This window comes from Macaca fascicularis, chromosome 12 (assembly GCF_037993035.2).
Source record: "Macaca fascicularis isolate 582-1 chromosome 12, T2T-MFA8v1.1".
Lineage (NCBI taxonomy): Eukaryota > Metazoa > Chordata > Mammalia > Primates > Cercopithecidae > Macaca > Macaca fascicularis.
Window position 1 is genome coordinate 104,237,942 of NC_088386.1, and position 23,552 is coordinate 104,261,493.

The 23,552-nt window shown below is 36.6% G+C and overlaps 1 protein-coding gene across 50 annotated transcripts in view; it reads left to right on the forward strand.

The window, feature by feature from the left end:
• Window positions 1-23,552, forward strand: part of PIKFYVE (phosphoinositide kinase, FYVE-type zinc finger containing) — a 92,066-nt gene that overhangs the window by 29,636 nt on the left and 38,878 nt on the right. For 20 of the 50 annotated variants that reach the window (XM_065525946.1, XM_065525954.1, XM_065525948.1 and 17 more), the window contains 10 exons: window positions 3,254-3,392; window positions 5,541-5,698; window positions 6,832-6,943; window positions 8,796-8,943; window positions 9,470-9,637; window positions 16,908-16,967; window positions 18,965-19,094; window positions 19,862-20,042; window positions 20,951-21,025; window positions 23,049-23,156. In XM_065525946.1, coding sequence (XP_065382018.1) covers window positions 3,254-3,392; window positions 5,541-5,698; window positions 6,832-6,943; window positions 8,796-8,943; window positions 9,470-9,637; window positions 16,908-16,967; window positions 18,965-19,094; window positions 19,862-20,042; window positions 20,951-21,025; window positions 23,049-23,156 — 1,279 coding nt within the window. The remainder of the gene's footprint in view (window positions 1-3,253; window positions 3,393-5,540; window positions 5,699-6,831; window positions 6,944-8,795; window positions 8,944-9,469; window positions 9,638-16,907; window positions 16,968-18,964; window positions 19,095-19,861; window positions 20,043-20,950; window positions 21,026-23,048; window positions 23,157-23,552) is intronic. The other 30 variants (XM_065525951.1, XM_065525952.1, XM_074009928.1 and 27 more) reach the window with 3 other exon arrangements.

Sequence of the window (23,552 nt, forward strand, 5' to 3'; positions counted from 1 at the left end):
TATTATGTAATATACTGCAGGTATTCTGATTTTGCCAATTGTCCTAATAATGTTTTTTTGTACTGATTTCCCCCCCAATCTGTGATCCAGTTCAGAATCATACTTTGAATTTATTTGTCATATGTCTTGGTTTTCTTTACTCTGTAACAGTATCTTAGTCTTTCTTTGTGAATAAGATAGACAAATTGTTGAGTAAAATGCCCATCAATTTAAGTTTATCAAAGGCTTCCTATGATTAGATTTGGGCTGTGCAGTTTTGGGGCAGAAATACTACATGAGTGCTACATCCTTCTCAATCTGTTATGTTATAAAGGACACAATACAAGTTTATCCCATTGGTGTTGCTGACTTGATCTCTTGCATGTTGGGTTTCTCCACTGTAAAGTTACTATTTTATCCTTTGTAATTAGTAAGTAATATGTGGGGGAGATACTTTGAAACTGCATGAATACCCTATATCTTACTAATTTTTCAGTCAATAGTTTTAGCATTCATTTATGATACTTGTTGAAATGCAGTGTTATTATGTTTGCAAAATGGCGACTTTTCTAAGTCTATCATTGCTTTTACATTTATTAGTTGACATTCTACTCTGAAAACCTTTCCTTTGTTGGAGAGTTTTGGGTGGATTGTGGAAGGATGACATGACATTTTTTTTTTTGAGACAGTCTCACTTTGTTGCCCAGGCTGGAGTGCAATGGCGCGATTTCACCTCACCGCAACCTCTGCTTCCAAGGTTCAAGCGATTCTTGTGCCTCAGCCTTCCGCTAGCCTGGAATTACAGGCACCTGCTAGCATGGCTGGTGAATTTTTGTATTTTTAATAGAGACAGGGTCTCACCATGTTGGCCAGGCTGGTCTTAAACTCCTGACCTCAGGTGATTGGCCCGGCCTCCCAAAGTGCTGGGATTATAGGTGTGAGCCACTATGCCTGGATGAAATAGACAAATTCTAAATATATTTTGATTGTGGAGCTAATAGGATTTGCTAATCAACTGGATGTAGGCTTCAACAGAAAGACATCAAAGATGACTCAGGTCTTTGGCCTGAGCAGTTGGGGGGTGGAATTGCCAACTGGGAGGAACAGTTTGGTTTTAGATGTGTGAATCTGAGATATCGTCATCCAAGTGAGATGTCAAATAATTGGATATATGAATCCAGAATTTAGGGGAGGGCTACAGGGTAGAGATATAAACTTGGATGTTGTCATCATGTGCATGGTATTTAAAGCTATGAACTTGGATGAAGATCATCAAGAGAATGAGTGTGAGGAGGAAGGAAGTAAGGACTAAGGACTGAGATTGGAGAAATCAAGAGAAGCCAGAAAAGGAGACGGGGGAGAGGCCAGTGAGGTGACAGGAAAACCAGGAGGGTATTTATCTTATTAGTCAAGTGGAGAAAGCTTTTCAAGGAAGGGGAGTTATGCTGCTGATATGTTAAGTAAGATGAAGAGTGAAAACTGACTAACGACACATTGGTAATCTTGATAGGCAGTCAGTGGGTTTGGGGTTCAAGAGATAATGGAAGAATTACTGGAGATGGGAGTTTTGCTGTAAAGTAGAGGGAAATGCAGCAAAGGGATGTGGAGTCAAGAGATGGCTTTTTAAAAAGATGGGGAAAATTACAGTATTCCTGTTGGCACGTGTAGAAGTGTAGGGCTACCTGTGCTAATTTACAATGTATGTGTTTTGAATTAATGCTAAGATTGATGTAAGTCTTTAGGAAAGATGTAATTTAGTCAGTGAGTGCTATCTCTAAATATAATTTTAATCAGGATTCTTGCTACTAGCCTACTTATTAGAGCTTTTGACAGCAAAATTGACTAATTTTCTTTTATTATTGCCACTGTATTAGAATATGTGCAGGAATGGTTAGAATGATAGAGAAATAGAATGTATGGATAATGTACCCATTGGAAAAGAGATTAAATTAAGACGTAATAGCAAGCTTTCACTAAAAGACTATGCCAAGAAATAAATAACCAATTATTTAAAAAAATTGCTTATTGACTATTTGATATCAGTGGTTTCCTATTAACTGACACTTTGCTAAACCTGTGAATACTTTCTTAAATTATTTTAAAAATATTTTTATCTTATACTGGGGAAATATGGTTTTTCAATTGCCACCTAATTGTAGGTGGCAGCCCTGATACATATTAGTCGAGCTACTTTAGGCAGATTACTTAATCCCTAATTCTTGATTTCTTTATCTGTAAAATAGAGCTAGTAATACATATTCCATAGGATGCTGTGAAGATTAAATGTGGGAAGATACAGATACTGCCCTAATGAATGAGTTATATATATATAGTCTAACACATCATAGGTGCTTTTGCCTGTTATCCTTTATGTGGAAGCTAAAATTGGGTTTAATTTTTTTCTAGATAGAAGCCAACTAAATTTCTAGTTACCTTTTCTTTTAAATAAATTAAAGTTTCCTTGATGCAATTGGTATTCCACTTCTAAGTCATTTGTTTGGTAACTTTACCAAGAGTTAAAATAAAGGATATGTATGAATGCTGATGTTACTAGAAGAAACAAATTTCTTGTAATTTTTTTACTGACAAAATAGCATAATGTAATAATACTTGAAGACAATATTTTAAATATAGGTCTACTAGTGAGAAGAAAGGAATTCTTTTTTTGGTCATAACATTTTGCTTATTTGGACGTCAAAATTGGTGTTCCCTTCATCAGACTGATTGCATTGCAAATGTTTAACTATAAAACCTTCTTAGTTCATGGGCTATACAAAAACAGGAAGCAGGCTAGATTTGGCCTGTGGGCCATAGTTTCCTGACCCTGATCTGCAAGATGATTTCTGCATTTAGTTTCAGTCTTTATATTTGTTATTTAAAAAAAAACAAAAAATCCACTAACTTACAGCATTTTAACAAGAAGACTTTGTATCTATTCCCTTTGAAATATTACTGATATATGAGCTATATAATTGTTTTCCTGTAATCTTTCCATAGCTACTTTCTTTTAAACTTATTCCCAAGTAGTTTTAGACACACATAGAATTGCAAAATGTAGACTTACATGGAGTTGCAAATATTGTACAGAGAGTTTCTGGGTATCCTTTACCAGATTTCTTCCAATGATAGTATCATGCATAACCATCATAAATACTTTTAAAAGTACCCTTAACATTGGTAAATAATCATTTATTTAAAAATAAATTTTCTCTATAATTCTGTTTATTGAAGAAGAATTTACACCTGTGATTTCACTTTTTGTTTTTATTTCCAGATCAGCCAGCATTACTAACCTGTCACTGGATAGATCTGGTTCTCCTATGGTACCTTCATATGAGACATCTGTCAGTCCCCAGGCTAACCGAACATATGTTAGGACAGAGACCACTGAGGATGAACGCAAAATTCTTCTGGTACTGGTCCAGTATCTTCGACCTATTGCTAGTTTTGAGCATAGAGAATGTTTGTGTGACTGAGTCTTTTTTTTTTCTTTTTGAGACAGAGTCTCGGTGTGCCGCCCAGGTTGGGGTGCAGTGGTGTGATCTTGGCTCCCGGCAACCTCCGCCTCCCAGACTCAAGCGATTCTGGTGCCTTAGCCTCCTGAGTAGCTGGGATTACAGGCAGGTGCCAGCACACCTGGCTAATTTTTTGTATTTTTAGTAGAGATGTGGTTTCACCATGTTGGCCAGGCTGGTCTCAAACTCCTGACCTCAAGTGATCTGTCCACCTTGGCTCCCAGAGTGCTGGGATTACAGGTATGAGCCACTGCACCCAGCCTGTCACTGAGTCTTTTTAAAAAGAAACATATAAATGAAATAGTGTATCAGTTAAACAGAAGTGCTTAGCTTCAGTTTTACTAGGATCACCTGAGCGATGGGTCAAGTATTCTGTACTCATTGCATTAATATTTTCTTCTTTTCTTTTCTTTTTTCCTTTTTTTTTTTATTTGGAGATGGAGTCTCGCTCTGTCCCCAGGCTGGAGTGCGGTGGCGGGATCTCGGCTCACTGCAGTCTCTCCCTTCCAGGTTCAAGCGATTCTCCTGCCTTAGCCTTGTGAGTAGCTGGGACTACAGGCACGTGCCAGCACACTCAGCTAATTTTTGTATTTTTAGTAGAGACAGGGTTTCACAATGTTGGTCAGGATGGTCTCGATATCCTGACCTCGTGATCTGCCTGCCTCAGCCTCCCAAAGTGCTGGGATTACAGGTGTGAGCCACCATGCCTGGCCAGTATTTTCTTTACCCCTTTTGCCTGGTAAAATCAGAATTCAGTTACCTACATAATAAGAGAGCTTAACTCTTAGGTCCCATATTGCTATTTAAGCTTTGAAGCATGTTTGTTATACACATGTAACACTTTTCAGACATTTAATACTATATGTTTATATGAAATAATCAGTTGCTTATTGAATTTATCTGTGCATAAAATACTGTGTCCAATTCTAAGAGTGACTCAGAGAAATGGAAGATATGGCTGTGTCCTTAAGTTTATAATTCAAAAGTAGAAGTAAGATCCAGGTGTGGTGGCACGCAGTTGTAGTCCCAGCTACTTGGGAGGCCAGGACAAGAGGACTCTTGAGGCCAGGGGTTTGAGGCTGTAGGGTGCTGTGATCATGGCCATGAATAGCCACTGCACTCCAGCCTGGGCAACATAGCAAGACCTTGTCTCTAAGACAACAAACAAACCAACAAACTCACAAAAGGTAGAAATAAGATCAGGGAGAAGATCCTTAATAGTGGAAGTAGTATTACTTTAACAATAAAAAAGTGTCAAATAATATGACTATATGTCATGTAAGAATTCAAAAAACAGCTCATTACTAATGAGGGAATCAGAAAAAGGCTTAAACTGAAGGACTTGAACTGGACCTTGAGAGATGGAATAGTTTTGGATAGGCAGTTAGGAAGGTGAATCTTATTTAAAGGTGTGAAGAAAGATATAGAGGTAAGAATAAGCATAACATTTTCCATGGCCAGAAGTAGGATTTTTTAATTGGGAGAGAGTTTAAATAGCAGTCTGGGGGCAATGAGAAAGGAAAGTTATTTGAGACTACCTGGTGGAAGGCAATGAATTCTGTACTTACAGATGTAGATTTGAACCTTTAGTTGCTGAGGAACATTCAGAATTTTTTTGAGAAGGGAGTAATTTACTGAAGGTCTTCCTTTAAAAAAAACTCATCTGGCAGTTGGGTACATGGTGAGATCTGGTGGAGTGAAAGCCTCTAGGAACAGTTACCTTAGGTTAGTGTGATTAACTGTTGTCTCCCTCTGCCTTGCCCCATCTCCAAAGAAGAATACATAAATAGGAGATGTGCCATTGATTGAAAAAAGAAGTATTTGGAATAGTTGGCTTTCAAGAGAAAAAGTTATGTTTGGAATTAGATGAGCTGAGTTCAAGCTGTTCCCATGTATATGTCATTTGTATTAAATTGTGTGAGTTAGCTACCATAAAGAAATCCAAATTAGGTTTCCTTTTATGAGTCTCAAAATCACAGGAAAACATCTGAAAAGGTATATAACATTTTTCTAAAGAGTAACTACTTGCTGTTAATGTGATTGCAGGACAGTGTTCAGTTAAAGGACCTGTGGAAAAAAATCTGCCATCACAGCAGTGGAATGGAGTTTCAGGATCACCGCTACTGGTTGAGAACGCATCCCAACTGCATTGTAGGAAAGGAATTAGTCAACTGGCTAATCCGAAATGGGCACATTGCCACAAGGTATTCTGATCTTAGAAAGAGGTTTCTATGTTTTGAATGAGAAAACATATTTGAAGATAGTAAGAGTTACAGATTTCTTTGTAGAGTTAGGGTGCTTTTTGTTTTATCTGATTGATGGTTTATTGTGCTAATTATTTAACCCTCCTCCAGTCTGAGTTTTAACCAGCAGAGAACAGATGCAAGGAGTACAAGGAGCCAAATGGGATCTTAATTTACCTTATTAAAAGCAGAAGAACTCTCTAGCAAAGCAGGATTAGAGAATGTAGCTGGAACCTAAGGCCAAAGAATTCCTCAGCTACTGTTCACTAATCTAGACAGGTTGTAACCTGTGTTGAGTATTTAGTCTGTGAGCTATGCCTGTCAGGTCCTAGCTTGCCTCACAAATCATTTATAAAAAAGAGTAACAGGTCCTGCTTTTCAAATACACATATACCCTAGCTTTTACTGTTTTCTCAGATTAGCTACTACTCCTCTCACGGGAAGAAAAAGGTACGTAAAGAAGTAAAGAGAGAAATAGCTTTAAGCAGTAAAGCCCTGGTTGCAATTTTGGCTGTATATATTTTTTAGCTTTGTGCTTTTAGTCACATTATTCAATCTCTTTGAGACTTCTTCAATATGAGGAAAATTATGTGGTCCTGTGAATAAACTGGGGGGGGATGAAATAATATTGGCTGAAGTGCTTTATGAATTGTGAAATGCCATATAATGTAATGTGTCATTAAGTGTCTATTTCATGTATATATGTATACATATTTTATGCCTGTATCTGTAATGTTTGGTATTGTCTTATTAAAACTAAGTTCCTTGAAGGTAGGAGCTTTTCTCAACATTTTTTAAATCTGTTAAGTACAGGGTTGTGCATGCATTGAATACTCAGTCAATGCTTGCTGTTATTAAAATTAGGTTTTGTTAGGACTGCCTTACCAGTAGTTTCTTGTCCTTTACTATAGTACCTGGAAGAATCTTGTAATTTGCTTTAACTCTCTCTTGTTTTGTCCCTTACTTATCCAAGGGCCATATGAAATTCTAACTCTGATTAGAACTGAAAAAAAAATGTAAGGTTGTGTCTTATCTGGTACTTAACTGTTCTGATTGACTTTTAAAACTTTTCATTTTTGTGGGTCTTGATTCAGGGCACAAGCTATAGCGATTGGACAAGCAATGGTTGATGGACGTTGGCTGGATTGTGTTAGTCATCACGACCAGCTTTTCCGAGATGAGTATGCGCTGTATAGACCACTGCAGGTACTTTTCAGTGTTTACTGCCAATTAGAATGTAGCAAGCTTATTTTATAGTCTTTCTTCATCAGTGGGAATAAAAAGTAGTTTATTAGAAGATCATTTTTTCTAACATTTTTTCCTGCTGTTTGAGGAAAGTTAAAACATTTTTTTTTACTTGGCAGGCAGCAGTAATGAAAAAGCTGCCATTAGAATCAAACATTTTATTGTTTACTTTAAATTTGATCAGACAGTAAAAAGGAAAAGAATAAGAATCAAACACTTTTTTTAGTTGGTGTGGTAGTTCTTAAATTTGGCTTTATGGTGTTTATAGTTGCTTATCATTTAACTTTAATGGTTTTTGGTTTTATTATGCCTATGTTTTTAGAACTAACTGAGAGTATAAGTGATACAATGAAAAATTTTATGACATCTATTGAAATAATTTTGACTCTAGCACTATTGTATAACAATAGTGATGATGGCCAGGTGCGGTGGCTCACACCTGTAATCCCAGCACTTTCGGAGGCCGAGGCGGGCAGATCATCTGAGGTCAGGAGATCGAGACCATCCTGGCTAACACGGTGAAACCCCGTCTGTACTAAAAATACAAAAAAATTAGTCAGGTGTGGTGGTGGGTGCCTGTAGTTCCAACTACTTGGGAGGCTGAGACAGGAGAATGACATGAACCCGGGAGGTGGAGCTTGCAGTGAGCTGAGATTGCGCCACTGTACTCCAGCCTGGATGACAGAGCAAGACTCCATCTCAAAACAAACAAACAAACAAAAACAATGGTATACTGATGAATATATATTTTTTTGCTTTAGGGAAGTGGAAATTACTTAAAGATATAACTTCAGAAAAAGATATACATTCACTCTTGGTTTATGTAATTTGATACAATATATGGGTTATATATACACACATATAAACATATATATACATATATACACACACAGGCACACATGTATATATAGCCAACCCTTAAGAGTTAGGGATACTGACCCCCTGAAGAGTTGAAAATTCACCGATGTTTGACTTCCCCAAAACTTAACTACTAATAGCTTACTGTTGACTGGAATCTTTATTAATAACAGGCAATTAATACATATTTTGTATGTTGTGTGTATTATATACCATATTCTTACAATATTTTGTATGTTGTGTGTATTATATACCATATTCTTACAATAAAGCATGCTACGGAAACATGAAGAAAATCATAAGGAAGAGGAACTTTACTTACTATTCATTAAGTGGAAATGGATCCTCACAAAAGTCTTCATCCTCATTGTTTCATGTTGAGTAGGCTGAGGAGGAGGGAGGAAAAGAAGAGATTGCTTTTGCTGTCTGCAGAGGCAGAAAAAAAAAATCTACATATAAGTAGACCCGTGCAGTTTAAACCCTTGTTCAAGGGTCAGCTGTGTCATGTTTAGTAACACCTTTGTGAACTAAAATTGGAAAGTCAATGGTTAGAAGAGACAAATGACTCCAAATACTGGTGTGGTGTGATTGATTAAAATTTATTTTCCAATACGTGTTCTGGAGAGAGTTTCCCCAGAGCTAAAATAAATTCTAAGCTATCTTCACTCTCAGGACTAAGGCATGAAATAAAACACTCTAAAATCTGTATTAAAAAAATGTTTTGTTCTTAATATACAACTTAAGTCTTCTAGTTAACGAAAATTACAATTTTAAAGAGTGGAATCGTCAGTATGATTCTGGTTTATAACTTAGTTTTTGCTAATTTGTTTATTTTTATATAAATTCAATTGTTAAGTTCATAGAAACATTGGACTACAATTTATTTGTAGTGTGACAGCCTTAACATTGTTGCCATGGAGGGCCAATTGCTTGGATCCTGTCTTCATCCTTTCAGAGTACAGAATTTTCTGAGACGCCTTCTCCAGACAGTGACTCGGTGAACTCCGTGGAAGGACACTCTGAACCATCCTGGTTTAAAGACATAAAGTTTGATGACAGTGACACAGAACAGATAGCTGAAGAAGGTGACGATAATTTGGCTAGTGAGTTTAACTTTCTAACATTTTAGTGTTGATGGGTTGTTACGTGTATGAATGATAAAATGATTACCTTGTTTGTTGAAATAATTCCGCTTTATGATTTATGGCTCCAACTAAATGGAAACATCTGATAGCAGTCTTTGTCTTAGATACAGTATTTTCTTAAACCAACTTGTTAGGCTGACACTTCTAGATTTTACCATAGTCTGTAGTTTGCAGCAGCTTAAAAATAACTGAACTAATAATATGGCAGCAGACAACTTTCTCATCTCTTCACTATGATATCAGACTTTCTCTCTGCAGAACCTCCAATATATTTCTTCATTTTAAAAATTGATTTTACATTTAACTTGTTCAAATTTTATTAAGTCTACACAGAAGTACATGAAAATACTGTATCCATTTTGGTATTGCACATTGGGCTTGTATATTAAAAAAACATTTTTCTCCTTTCCTCCAATACCCTGATAAAACCCATTTTTACTCCCCTCCTCTCCCTATATTTCTTTCCCCTTCCCAACACTAAAAGATTCTGCCAGTCCTAGCAAGCGCACATCAGTCAGCAGTTTCCAGTCCACAGTGGACAGTGACTCAGCCGCTTCTATCAGCCTGAACGTGGAGCTGGACAACGTGAACTTCCATATCAAGAAGCCCTCCAAGTACCCACATGTGCCCCCTCACCCTGCTGACCAAAAAGGTAGGAGGTAGTCACCATCTGGAATCCAAACACAGGCTGGACAGCTGGGCCATAGGATCTCATGCCAGCCTGTCTTTCTGGCTTCCTCTGTCCCATGTGGCTGAGGGGATTTGGTGTGGGTTTTGTTCTACCCTTTCTCATTTCTCCCACACCTCCTCCCCATACCTTTTTTGGTTGATTCCTTTTATTTCTTGTTTTCTTCCTCAGCACCACCATGCCCAGTTTAAAGCTTGTAGTCTTTAAAAGGAACCACATCTGACTGCTCTTCCCATAATGTGCAACTTCCAAGGTGGCATTTCTTTGCATTTATAACATGGATGTTCTGCTCTATTCTTTTCTCTTTCTTCATTTAACATTTTAAAGCCTGTTTGCCTTTGCCGTTACCCAGTAACATAATATTTCACTAAACTCATTAAGATGCTTGAACTAGATTGGGGGAAAATCATTCACACATTCCAGAATACCTCCACAATAATTCATAATGCTTATTATGTATATTCTATATGTATTAAAACAATTTCTTCTCTAATGTAAAATGAATTCATTATTTTTAGCTATCTTATTTGATGCTTTAGTCTGTTGGCTCAAAAATAGTAGTGACCATATTCAAAAGACATTTTGTGTAAAAGGAGAAAGAGGTAAACATTACTAAAATCTAACATAGCAGCTTATAAGAAATGCCTGTTGTTAAAATGGATGATGAGGCTTACTTTATTGGATATAATTAAAAGCCAGTTTAAATTATGGTCCTATCATGGGATTGTGTAAAAGTGAATAAGTAAAAAATGCACGAGTAAATAAATAAATGTGGGATTTCGTTATGTCGTAATAACTGAAAAATCAATATTATAAAGATGAAGCACTTTATTCCATGATTTTACCTGGAGTTTGTATTTTAAACATATAACTGTCTAAAGTAGAATTGTCTCCTTACTTAGATCTGAAATGCTTGCCTAAGTTTTGCGCACTCTATTTTGAGCCTAAAAATAGATCAGAAAACAGAAGCTTTTGAACCAAACATTTATACTAAAATGATTTGATACAAGTTTATATTTCTCCAACAAATTTCTCATAATTGTCAGTATTAGCTATTATCAAAATGTGGTAAAATGATACTTAAGAGTTATAGTAATAAAAAGGAATATGTTATTTAAAAATAAGAAATTTAGAGAGGGTGTGTTAATGAGGAGACTTGACTAACATTGAACATGAATAAGATAGACATCTTTATGGAAATCCTCAAAACAGAAACTGGAAAAATGATGGAGAATATTTGGGTGAGTATGAAAGGATGGAAAAGCAGATATGACACTTATGTGAGAATTAACTATAGATGGTGGTCACATGGGGGATATTATGAAGGTTTTGAATATAAACTTACAGATGTGGGTCAGGGGCACACAGATGATGAACATCTGTTCTCTGGACACATCTGTTGGAAATTGCATTTTGCTGTAAGCAGAATATGAAGTACACTTTTGACTTGCTGATGATTTCACCTCTTGGAATGTTAAAGGAGTTCTGAAAATCTTGAAGAGTGACCTGTCATCATGGAGTTTGTAATAGCAAAGGATAGACTGCTGAGCACAGTCAGATACTTACTTTTGAAAACCTAACTTGAGAACATGTGGAGTGGAATGGAACAGGAGGCTCCAAAAATGACATTGTTATGGTAACAAGCCCAGATTGTGTCTCCAAGGAAATTGACAGGAGAAACACCTGCAGTTAACAAAAATATGACTCCTTTCGAACCTCCCTGATCTCAATCCCTTTTTTTTTTTTAAGAGACAACAGGCTGGAGTGCAGTTGTGCAATCTCAGCTCACTGCAACCTCCACCTCTCGGGTTCAAGTGATTATCCCACCTCAACCTCCTGAGTAGCTGGGATTACCAGTGCACACCACCATGCCTGACTAATTTTTTGTATTTTTAATAAAGATGGGGTTTTACCATGTTGGTCTTGAACTCCTGGCCTCAAGTGATCCACACCCACCTTGGCCTCCGTAAGTGCTGGGATTACAGGCATGAGCCGTTGTGCCTGGCCCTCAATCTTTTAAACAGATTGCCTATCAAAGTTGTAAGTGGCAACTTGCATAGGGGAATAAATCTGAAAGAGGGGACAGCACTTTTAAGAAAAATGACAGTATAATAGAAGTCCAGCTTGCACTGAAGGTTGGAGAAAATGCCAAGGATATCTGAGAAAGATTTAAAGTTTAGTAGAAAGAAAAACTAGGCCAGTTATTTGGGAAAGTTATGTAATATTGATTGATGATTAAAAGAAGGCTTTTTTTCCTCCCCACTCTTTAGACTAATCTTATCAGAAAAGAATACACGTGGTTAAGAGGAAAGTGAAGTCCAGGGTAATAAAGAGATAGAGAATTAATGGTTTTTTAAATAAGTCTGTTGCCAGGTTTAGGCAAACTATATACCAGGTTATTGAAAGACTTTGGATCTGGGATCATGGAGCCAGAGTTTGTTATCTTTGAAGAGTTGCAAAGAGTAGGAGAGAGTCTAGATGACTGTAGTGATAGATGCATTATTATTATTATTTTTTAAAGATGGGTTCTTGATGTGACATTGAAGGCTGGAAAAATGTAGAGAAGTGTAGTGAACAGAATGGTCTGTGGTATTTAGACAAGGAATTGGTGGTAACTGGGCACCAGTGTTGGTTAACCAAAATAAGTTATTCCAAAACAACCCCATTTCCATTTTTTATGGTGATACAAGATTGATAAATCAGAAGACTATGAGAGATACTATCTTTGTTGATGTTAATAAGACATTTAATGATCTCTCAATAGCTTTGTAGACAGGACGATTTCGTACTTGAAATATGTTAAAAGAGGCAAAGGCAATGGTCATATTTATTTGTTTAAAGCACAGGCTTTGGAGTCTGTATGAGCTTTATTTTTTAAATTGTAAATTGACAAATTTTAATTGTATGTATTTATGGGATATAAAAAGATGTTACAATATATGTATAAAATATGGAATGATTAAGGAACAAGTAAGAATTTGAAATGATGGATATGTTTATTAAACCAAGCTAATGAACATATTCATCATTTTAAATCCTTTTTGTTGGGCCAGGGTGCAGTGACTCATGCCTGTAATCCCAGCACTTAGAGTGGCTGAGGCAGGCGGATTGCTTGAGTCTATAACATAACCTAGGAGCATCCCCTTCCTGTTGACATCAAATTATTAATTATCCTTTCAGTATTTTACACAACAAACTACCAGTTTGGGCAATGTGGCAAAACCCCATCTCTACAAAAAATACAAAAAAATTAGGTGGGTGTGGTGGTATGCACCTGTGGTCCCAGCTATTTGGGAGGCTGAGGAGGGAGGATTGCTTGAGCTCAGCAGGTTGAGGCTGCAGTGAGCCATGATTTTGCCACTGCAGTCCAGCTTGGATGACAGAGTGAGACTTTTATCTTAAAAACAAAAAAAAATCCTTATTATTCTTAGTGGTGAGAACCTTTGAAATTTACTCTTAGCAATTCTGAAATATACAATATACTGTTATTAACTATAGTCGTCATGCTGTACAATATTTCTCAAAAACTTATTCTTCCTCTCTGAATGAAACTTTTTACTCTTTGACCAGCATCTCCCCATTCCCTTCACTTCTTCAACCTCTGGTAACCACCATTCTACTTAGTGTGAGCTTTTAATATGAAAAACACAAAGAGTGTAGTGTGTTTGGTGAATGTAAGAGTTTATGATACCACTACTAGTGGTGTTTTTTTTTTTTGGGTTTTTTTGTTTTTTGTTTTTTTTGTTTGTTTGAGACAAAGTTTTGCTCTTGTTGCCCAGGCTGGAGTGCAATGGCCTGGTCTTGGCTCACTGAAAACTCGGCCTTCCGGGTTCAAGCCATTCTCCTGTCTCAGCCTCCCAAGTAGCTGGGATTACAGGCACCAGCCACCACGCCCGGCTAATTTTTGTATTTTTAGTAGAGACAGGGTTTCACCATGTTGGTCAGGCTGATCTCGAACTCCTGACCTCAGGCAGTCCGCCAGCCTCGGCCTCCTAAAGTGCTGGGATTATAGGCGTGAGCCACTGCACCTGGCCCACTACTGGTGTTAACACGTGGATTTGTAGCTTGTTGTACAAAATACTGAAAGGATAATTAATAATTTGATGTCAACAGGAAGCGGTTGCTCCTGGGTTATGTTATAGGGATTTGACTCTCTGTATTTAGTGTTGTTCACCACTTTTTTTTTGGTCAGCACTTTTAATGTTTTTTAGATCCACAAATAATTAAAATCTGGAAAGAATGGCTAGTGTGTTGGATAGCAGAACTGACATTTAAAAATCTTGATTTTCTCAAGCAATAGATTGAGACTAACAAGATGATAGTTAACACAGTTAAACATAATATAATAATAAGGCTTAACACATTTACTATTAGTACTTTGGAGAAAGTCACTCTTAATAATTTGTGTGATAAAGATCTAAGTTTTAGTTATTTGCAAATTTAAGAGTGTGATGTATCAACCCCTCCGCACCCCCCAGTGCAATAATAGATTTCGTTAGTGGCCATATAATGTCTAGAATGAGGATCCAATTTAATGTTTTGTGTCCAGTTCTGATTTATGAATAGAGCGAGGTTGCCAGGATCCTAAGACATCTGAAAACCGTGATAAGGGAATCTGGACTATTTGAAATGGAGAAAAGAAGACTTGGTGTTGCCTTTAGGTATCTGAAGAGTACCTGAAAGAAATTATATTTATTTTGCATATGGCTGAAGGAAGAAATAGATTCAGTAGTCAGGAGTAGTGAACTTTTGCCACTGTGCATGGGAAGTGTCCAGGTTGTGTCTGAATGTTCACTTGTCATAGTTATTGAGGACGGATGCCCACATTGGGTGATGGGTTACATAGACTTGGGGACTTCTAAATTTTCTTTTAATTCTAAATCTGTGAAATGAAAAACCTAGATCTAGAATTAAAAAGAAATTATGATCTTTTACCTACTTAGTGAGAATATTATAGAGAAGGTTCCAGCATTAGGAAGAACATAATTATTAAATTGACGTCTTAGGTCATTTGCAACCTTATAATTTGAAGACTTCATAAATCTCTTAATAAATATAGCTGGCTTTCACAGTTCTCTCTTAGTTTTTAACATACTAACAAGAGTTATTCTTACATTTTTTTTTCTTGTGAAGTTGTAATAGTTTGCTCAGTGTTACAGTCAAGATGAACACTGATTACAAGAAAATAAAGATTTCCAGGGAGACTGGTAGTTATGTGAAAGAATAATAGAATTCTTCTGCCTCTGGTTTTCATTCCCTTTGTATAAAAACAAATGGGAATTTTTTAAATCTTTACATTGAAATTAAAGGTAGTACTTATTAAATATTTTCTTATGGATTGTCCTATATTGTTTAAGGCTGAGGAAAATTGGATTTATAAAATTGGTTGAAATATCTGTACTTTAAAAAATACTACTTATGCTTTCTATCTTAAGTGAGAAAACCCTATTTTCAAACTTAATTTTTCATTATTGGTCTTAGGGAATTGTACAATTAAAATATATTTTACTATGTGTTGCAAGCAGGATTCTGAACTATTCTTGGAAAGTTAGCAAGTAGAACCTAGAGAAGAAGGTGAAAACCATGACTTCTGTAAACTTCTAGATGCAGTTTTCTGTGTACAGGAAAACATGGGATAGAGGAGCAAGTTAAACACACCATGAGAAAACGATTGTACTCAGAATGTGGGACATCCCACAGAACAATAACCCGGGTTCTTTTAAAGTTCATTTTATGAAAAGGAAAAAAGGAGATCTGTTCTAGATTAAAAGAGAATGAAGAGATACAGGAACCAAATGCCATGTGTGAACTTGATTGCATCGAGGCTTGAGAAAAAAACTGTTGATTAGAAAACATTTTGGGGAGAGTTGGATAAACTTGAGTATGGGTTAATTCTGTGCTATTAAGACATTGTTAACTTTCTCAAATATGTAAATAATACTGTGCTATAGAGAAGAATACCCTTATTTTTATGAGAGTTGTACTGATGTCCTAGTGGTAAAGTGTCATGATGTGTGCAACTTTGAGTGATTGGAGGGAAGAAACATACACATATATGGCAAATCCTTAACAATTGTTGAACTCAGGTGGATGGTATACAGCATTTTCTGTAGGCTTAATTTTTTTCATAACTAAACGAGGAAAATCCACCATTTCTGGAGTCTCATAGATACAATTAAGCTTTAGTGTGAGAAGGCTGGTAAAGAACAGTACATTAATTGAATTGAGAGAATTTGGTGTTACTCATTTCTGTAAGGGAAGAGTAGAAATAAAGTATAACATCTGTCTTGTCCACATACTCGATTTTATTGTATTTGGCATAGTGCACTTGAACTTTCTAAATAAAATATTTTATTTGTTTCCTGGTTGGAAGGATGAGCATATTGGCTTATAAACATAGTAACTTTTAAAGCCCAGTTGTTTATAAATGAACTTGGAGAAAATTTTGTGGAGAACCTTTACCTTAAAGGAGTTAACATGCATCGTGTTTTAATTTGCATAGTGGAAAGAACCCCATTTGAGCTATGCTTGGTCACAGACCTAGAGAAAGTTCATGGGGAAGTAAAGAGTAAGTTTCACTAGTAAGAAAACTTTTTTATTTATTAAAAGCCTTCAGAATGTGTTCAGTTAATGTCTAGCAAAAATTCGGCAGTGTTTGGTATAATTTTTGAAAAACAAAAATGCTTATTCGGAACTAGTACAAATACTGATGAGTTTTATCTTTTTTCCTGCCAGTGTCACTTCTGTATTAATTTGTTTTATAGCTTATATTCTGAAATTTTAAAAAAGTTTGTATTGTTTTATCAGGTGGGTTCTCTGTGAACTACTTTGTGCATAGGCAAAGTGATTATTTGTTAAATCATCAAGTTACATGTGAAAAGAACTGTAATGCTTTAGGATGGTCGTACAAGTATCTGAAGATCTTAATGTTCATAAACCGGTTGGTTTTGGTAAGAGAAAAATGTTTCTCTATCTGACATTTGAATTAAGGAGAATTGTTTCACGGCTCTATTGCATTATTAATGCAAGTCTGCTTAAGTTTAGTATGAAGTGCATAGAACAAGTATCAAGAGGCATTTTGACCCAAAACTTTCTTGAATTTGCTGGGCAGTGATGGGTTTAGTATGAGTAATATTTTGTGTGTGGGTGTTTTTGCTATATAATTATGCTGACATATTTATAGTCATATGTCTCTCCTTTCCTTCCTCCTCTCTGTTGTCTCCCTGGTATGCAGAGTATTTGATTTCTGACACTGGAGGACAACAGCTCTCAATAAGTGACGCTTTCATCAAAGGTAAGTTTATAAAAAGCTGTATGTGGAATGGTGTCTCTTTTGTTCATGAGGGTATACTTAGGGCTTAGCACATTGATTGGCATAGAGAAGGTGCTGAAAATATATTTGATTATGGTAGTATAGGAACACAATTTTTAATGTGTATAATGATTTTGAGAGTGTTGAGAACCAAGAATGTAAACTTGGACTTGGTTTGCAAGAAGGAGGTCTCTGATGTGAAAAGTAATTGTTTAAAAACTTTTAAGTAGAATTTGAACTTAATTCTTTTAAAGACATAGTTTACACTTAACTATATTGTGAATATAATATTAAGTATTGATATACATCTCATCAAGGATTGCCAAATTTGTCAAAAAGCCCATAGGCAGATCTCCAGTTAAGGATGCTGCTTGTCCTGTGGAGTGAGGAAGAGAAGTAGGCAGGAGAGGATAAAGAACTAACTCTGCTGATAAATTTCTTTTGGACACAAAAGGAGAATAGAGAAGTATTAGCCTTCTCCTATTCCTTCCCCACTTAGCTTAGCTTCCTAGAGTAAAGACATTCTTAATTGGTCCATAGTATTCCACTGGTTAGGCCTCAGATAATAGGAGAAAATTTCCCTTCCTTCTTGGCTCCCAGGGTTTCAAATCAAAGAGAGAAGGCAAGCTGGTACAAGGAGGCCACTGCAGCTTATCTGATAGCTTGACAGTGCTTCTAAATTCACCTCCAAGCATCTGGTTCAGCTAGAAGTTTACAGAGTGGCCCTTTATGTAATTGAAATGTGCAGTTCTTGTATTTCACATGTCATGGACATATACTTTACTGTGTAATCTGCTGGGCTGTTGGAAGTTTTTTGTTTGTTTTGCTTTTAAGAGAGGACAGGTTAGAGAATTTTTGTAAGCATTTCCTACTTCTTTTCTTTCCACTTATTTGGTCAGATTATTCAACAGTTATTTAGTGAACATATTTTTTTTTGTTAAGCATTTATTATTAATTTTTTTGTCTTGATCTGTTTTCACTCATCTTTAAAAAATTTAAAGATTTTACACAAATTCTACATAAATGCTATTTATTATGTTTTAATATTTATGTTTTTGAGTCTGTCTTGCTAAAATTTTGTTAAAAAACCTCTGTGCCAATATTGAAAGAGAAACACTATTGAAGATTGTCTGAATAGACTTTCTGCACTGTCATCTGTTGTTTTGGGATTATCTGAGCTGAGCTTCTTTCTTGAAAATTCATCACCCACGCTATCATGTGTTCTGCCAGCATTTAGATTTCTGTTGAATGCACTTTTCAGTTTGTGATTTTTTTTTTTCTATTTTTGAGATGGAGTCTCGCTCTGTCACTCAGGCTGGAGTGCAGTGGCGTGACCTTGGCTCACTGCAATCTCTTCCTCCCAGGTTCAGGTGATTCTCCTGCCTCAGCCTCCCTTGTAGCTGGGATTACAGGCATGTACCACCACGCCCAGCTAATTTTTGTGCTTTTAGTAGAGATGGGGTTTCTCCATGTTGGCCAGACTGGTCTCAAACTCCTGACTTCAGGTGATCTCCCCACCTCGGCCTCCCAAAGTGTTGGAATTACAGGCGTGAGCCACCATGCCCTGCCCAGTTTGTGATTTTAAGGGGATATTAACACCCTCCTTTTTAAAAATTAAAAAGAGAAGCAAAAGTTTCATTTTACTTGCTTTTCAGAAGCTGTGCTTATAATTATTGGCTTGAGAGTCTTAGTTACGTACATTTGATTTTCACAGTTCTGTTTCTGGTTTTGGCGGTTGCCAATTATTGCTCTTCTTAATTCTTGCATTTCTGTATTTTTAGCGTATTTTACGTATTTGTGTGTATTTTCTTATGCATTTTATTTATATGTTTATTACATGTTCTTGCCTTTTTACGCCAATAATTTATGTTGGCTAACTTAAAACATTTATAAAGAGAAAGGGCAATTTCTAAATACATGAGTAGGTGGTATAAAACAGGACAATGAAGTAATAACTTCTTATTTTATATTGTACTTAGAATCCTTATTTAATCGTCGAGTAGAGGAAAAATCCAAAGAGCTGCCTTTCACACCTTTGGGCTGGCATCATAACAACCTGGAGCTCCTGAGGGAGGAGAATGGGGAGAAACAAGCCATGGAGAGGTTGCTGTAAGGCAATGAAATTTTAAATTTTAATTTTTCACTTTTATTATCTTCAGTGACTTGATAAGCGTATGCATCATTCCTCTTAAAAAGGGAGGTATTTTTCTTTTTCCTTAGAAAGTAAAAAATACTAAGATTACTTAGGAAATAAAGCCTATTTTGACTTGTGATTACATTTCTTATAAAACCAAGAGCCCCGACTGGGTGCAGCAGCTCATGCCTGTAATCCCAGCACTTTGGGAGGCCGAGGCGGGAGGATCACAAGGTCAGAAGGTTGAGACCAGCCTGGCCAACATGGTAAAACCCAGTCTCTGCTAATAATACAAAAATTAGCCAGGCGTGGTGGTGTGAGTCTGTAATCATAACTACTTGGGAGACTGAGATAGGAGGATTGCTTGAACTCAAGAGGTGGAGGTTGCAGTGAGCTGAGATCACGCCACTGTACTCCAGCCTAGGCAACAGAGCAAGACTTTGTCTCAGAGAAAAAAACAGAAAAACCAAGAGCCCCAAACTCTGCTTGTCTGTCCCCATTTTACGTGTTAAAATTTCATTTCAGTCAGTTGCAGGGAACTTCTTAGTGGAAGATATTCAGATTTCATTTATATGCAAAATCCTTAAGGTACAGATATAATGAAAGAATGATATTGACCTAGAAAATCTTATCTGTGAACCGTAATTGAAATGTTTATTTCTTTGTAGACTGTTTTATCATCAGAATTATTGTCTCTGGCAGTATTAACTATGCAAACTTCTTTCTTATAATATTTTTATAGTTCAGCTAATCATAACCACATGATGGCACTACTCCAGCAGTTGCTCCATAGTGACTCACTATCATCATCTTGGAGGGACATCATCGTGTCATTGGTCTGCCAGGTTGTTCAGACAGTCCGACCTGATGTCAAGAACCAGGATGATGACATGGATATCCGTCAGTTTGTCCACATCAAAAAAGTGAGCTCTGCTAATGTTTTACTAATGCTAGGAAGTGATGAGGCAGGACTGATTATAATTTTTCTCTTAATGGTAATCTAAAAGGAGTCATTACCCTGAGGGTTGCTAGATGAGGAGTAGGAGGTTTTGCTGTCTGCTTTGTTTGTTAGCAGTGCACTTAGGAGTCATGGAAGCCACGCATAGGAAGTGAGAGGTGAATGGAAAGGATGAGTTATATCAGAGATGGGTTGGGAACTCAAACCGATACAGGTTCTTCCTTACTTACTTCCTCTTCTTGACACGTCAGCTATGAGAAACCCTATTCTCACAGATTATGATCACTGTTCTGAGGAAAAGCAGTGGGTAATTTGCTTTATTTAGATCAAGCTTGTCCAACTCGTGGCCTGTGGGCTGCATGCTGCCCAAGAGTGCTTTGAATCCAGCCCAACACCAATTCGTAAACTTTCTTAAAATATTATGACATTTTTTGTGATTTTTTTTTTAAGCTCATCTACTGTTGTTAGTGTATTTTATGTGTGGCCCAATACAATTCATTTTCCAGTGAGGCCCAGGGAAGTCAAAAGACTGGACACCTCTGATTTAGATAGTAATGGAGTCCTGTGTGTGCTTTTTCCCTGTGATATTTAACTTAAACAGTAGTGTTAACTGCCACATGGCACTAGTTTATTCAGTCAGTGAGTACTTTAGAGTCCTAGTATAGTACATTAGAGAATAGGGGATGGGAAAACAGAGTCATGCAGAGATGCCATTGATCATTGGTTGAAAGGAACAATTATTTCCTGAAATTTTTTGTTCTTATTTGATTACACAATAGTTAAAAAGAAATGGAAAGAAATAATAGCATACATCTGACTAGATTCTAAGCATGTTATTATTGAATTTTATTGTTTTCTTAATTGTTCCATTAGATCCCAGGTGGAAAGAAGTTTGATTCTGTGGTTGTCAATGGCTTTGTTTGTACCAAGAACATTGCACATAAAAAGGTAATGTGATTCAGTTCAGCAGTGAAGTTCAGCAAACCATGGCTGTGTGCTTAGGTAACAAGTTGGGGCACCTTAGTCATGGAAGAAATGGACAATGGACAATGAAAGGCAGCTGTGTCTGCCATAGGGGTGAAATTTGGTAGGTTCAGGGAAGATCTCCCAGAGCTGAGGATGAATGGATTGGAATTTGAATAATGGGAATTCACCAGACAGAAGGAGGAAGTGGGGAGGATCAGGCTTCTAGATCAGCAGAATGATAAGATACTAGCATTATTTATCTCCTGATCCCATTACATCTTAGGGAGACAGGGTTTCTTTAGTAGGCTGGAGTCCTTCCAGAGGCTTAGCATTCTAAAGCTGATAGCTCTTCTAGTGCTAGGCTACAGAGCTGTCAGTTTTCTTCTGTTATCCTTCTCATCTTATGTCTTTGTAGCACTAGCACAAAGGAGTGGAGTGAGATAACCTGGGGTGTTACGGAGACTCTGAGCTCCTAAGGTGTAATATGGGCAATATAAATGAAGCTGGAGGAAACAGGCAAAGGCTTTGTATCTCATTAAAGGTCTTGAACTTTATTCTGAAGTCTTTTGATTCTCAAAGTGTAGTGTACATACATTGAGATCACATGTGGACCTTTTAAAAATGTCTGTTCCCAGCCTAACCCCTAGAAATTCTCATTCAGTAGGTTAAGGGCAATGGGAATGTATGGATGTTAGGGAAATGGTGGTACCGTATTTAAAGTAGGCACTAGGCCGAGTGTGTAATCCTGGCACTTTGGCAGGCCGGGGCAGGCGGATCACAAGGTCAGGAGTTTGAGACCAGCCTGGCCAATAGGGTGAAACCCCATCTCTACTAAAAATACAAAAAAATTAGCCAGGCTTAGTGGCGTGTGCCTGTAGTCTCAGCTACTTGGGAGGCTGAGGCAGAAGAATCGCTTGAACGCGGGAGGTGAAGGTTGCAGTGAGCTGAGATCACACCACTGCACTCCAGCCTGGGTGACAGAGTGAGACTCTGTCTCCAAAAAAACAAAAAAAAAAGATTCGTGACAATTGTTAGTGACCATAGATAGATAAAAATATGCTTGGCTTCAATTGTTTACTTATCGCATATTTTATTGCAGTAATTCCACATTAGTCAGTATTTCTACACAGAATCTTACTAAAACCACACATTACCCTTTAAAGGAGAACTTTAAACCAAATTAAATGATATTTGTTGAATTAAGAGGTAAATATGTTACTTCTCAGAAAGTGAAGAAAATTTGTATGTAGGTGTGGTGGAAACATATGCATGAATGACTGTCTTGTCCCACTGATTAGAGATAGTCTTTGATTTGTAGTTGCTACAGAGTGTCCTGAATTGAGTTTCCCAGCTAGTGAGTCACTGTTTTTGGAACTGTTTGCTGTTTGGGGTCCATAAACTTGGTCAGCCTGAAACCTCAATTGCTATTCTGCCTGTGGCTGTAAGGTTAGGGTATATTGTTAGAGTCTCTGCTTGAGATGCTTTCACATTTTCTTTTTGAACTTCATGTTACCTATTTTAGCTTGCCGCCTTAATGATTGGAAATGTTTTCTGTTAGAAATATGTTCAGGAGGCATTTTAATTCTTTTCTCCCTCTTCTCCTCTTGAATTTTAGAAAGACTGAAATATGCTTTTAAAGTTGCTTATTTCTTGGAGTTTGTGAAGTAACCCGTTATTAAATACTGCTCCCTCCGTGCACACTCAGGGCATGATGTCTCTTCTTACAACATCAGAAATGAAAAAAAAAAGTTAAGAGAATAGAAGATCAAAGTAGTATTAAGAAAGCAAAGCCAGTTTTTGAAGAATTTTGCATTGTTCTGAACATATTATTTGCTTTGAAAAAATTTAATACCGTAAAAGAACTAAATGAGAGTATATTAATACTAATATGAGATACGTTAAGTTAGTAGGAATTATGAACAATATAGATTTAAAGTTATAATTAAAGGAGGGCTGTAAAATGCAAACCTTTAAAAACTTTAACAAACTGTTCTTTTTTTTGTAGATGAATTCTTGTATTAAAAACCCCAAAATTCTTCTGTTGAAGTGTTCCATTGAGTATCTCTACAGAGAAGAAACTAAGTTTACTTGCATTGATCCTATTGTGCTTCAGGTAAGAATTTACTACTGAAAATTATAATTTGGAGGGATGTTTGTGTATCATGATGCTTATAAATTCTTAATGATTTTGACTTAATTCTAACTGATTAAATTGGATAGGCAAACTTGATAGCTTACCAAAACCTCTGTCACTCATTATTTTTAAAGTTTCAAAGTGTTAAAAGTAACATGTAACTGTTCAAGAATATAAGGAAGAAAAGGTGAAAATCCAAATACTGGTTTCCCTTTCCCACTTAATCCAAATACTAGTTTGGATTAAGTATTTAATTCTCACAGTAAATCAGACCATGAGAATTTCTTGAACTTACCAGATTTCTAATGGAATCTCTGGTTTGTAATACAGTTTATGCTACTAAAACACATTTCTAGAACACCAGTTAGCTTATAT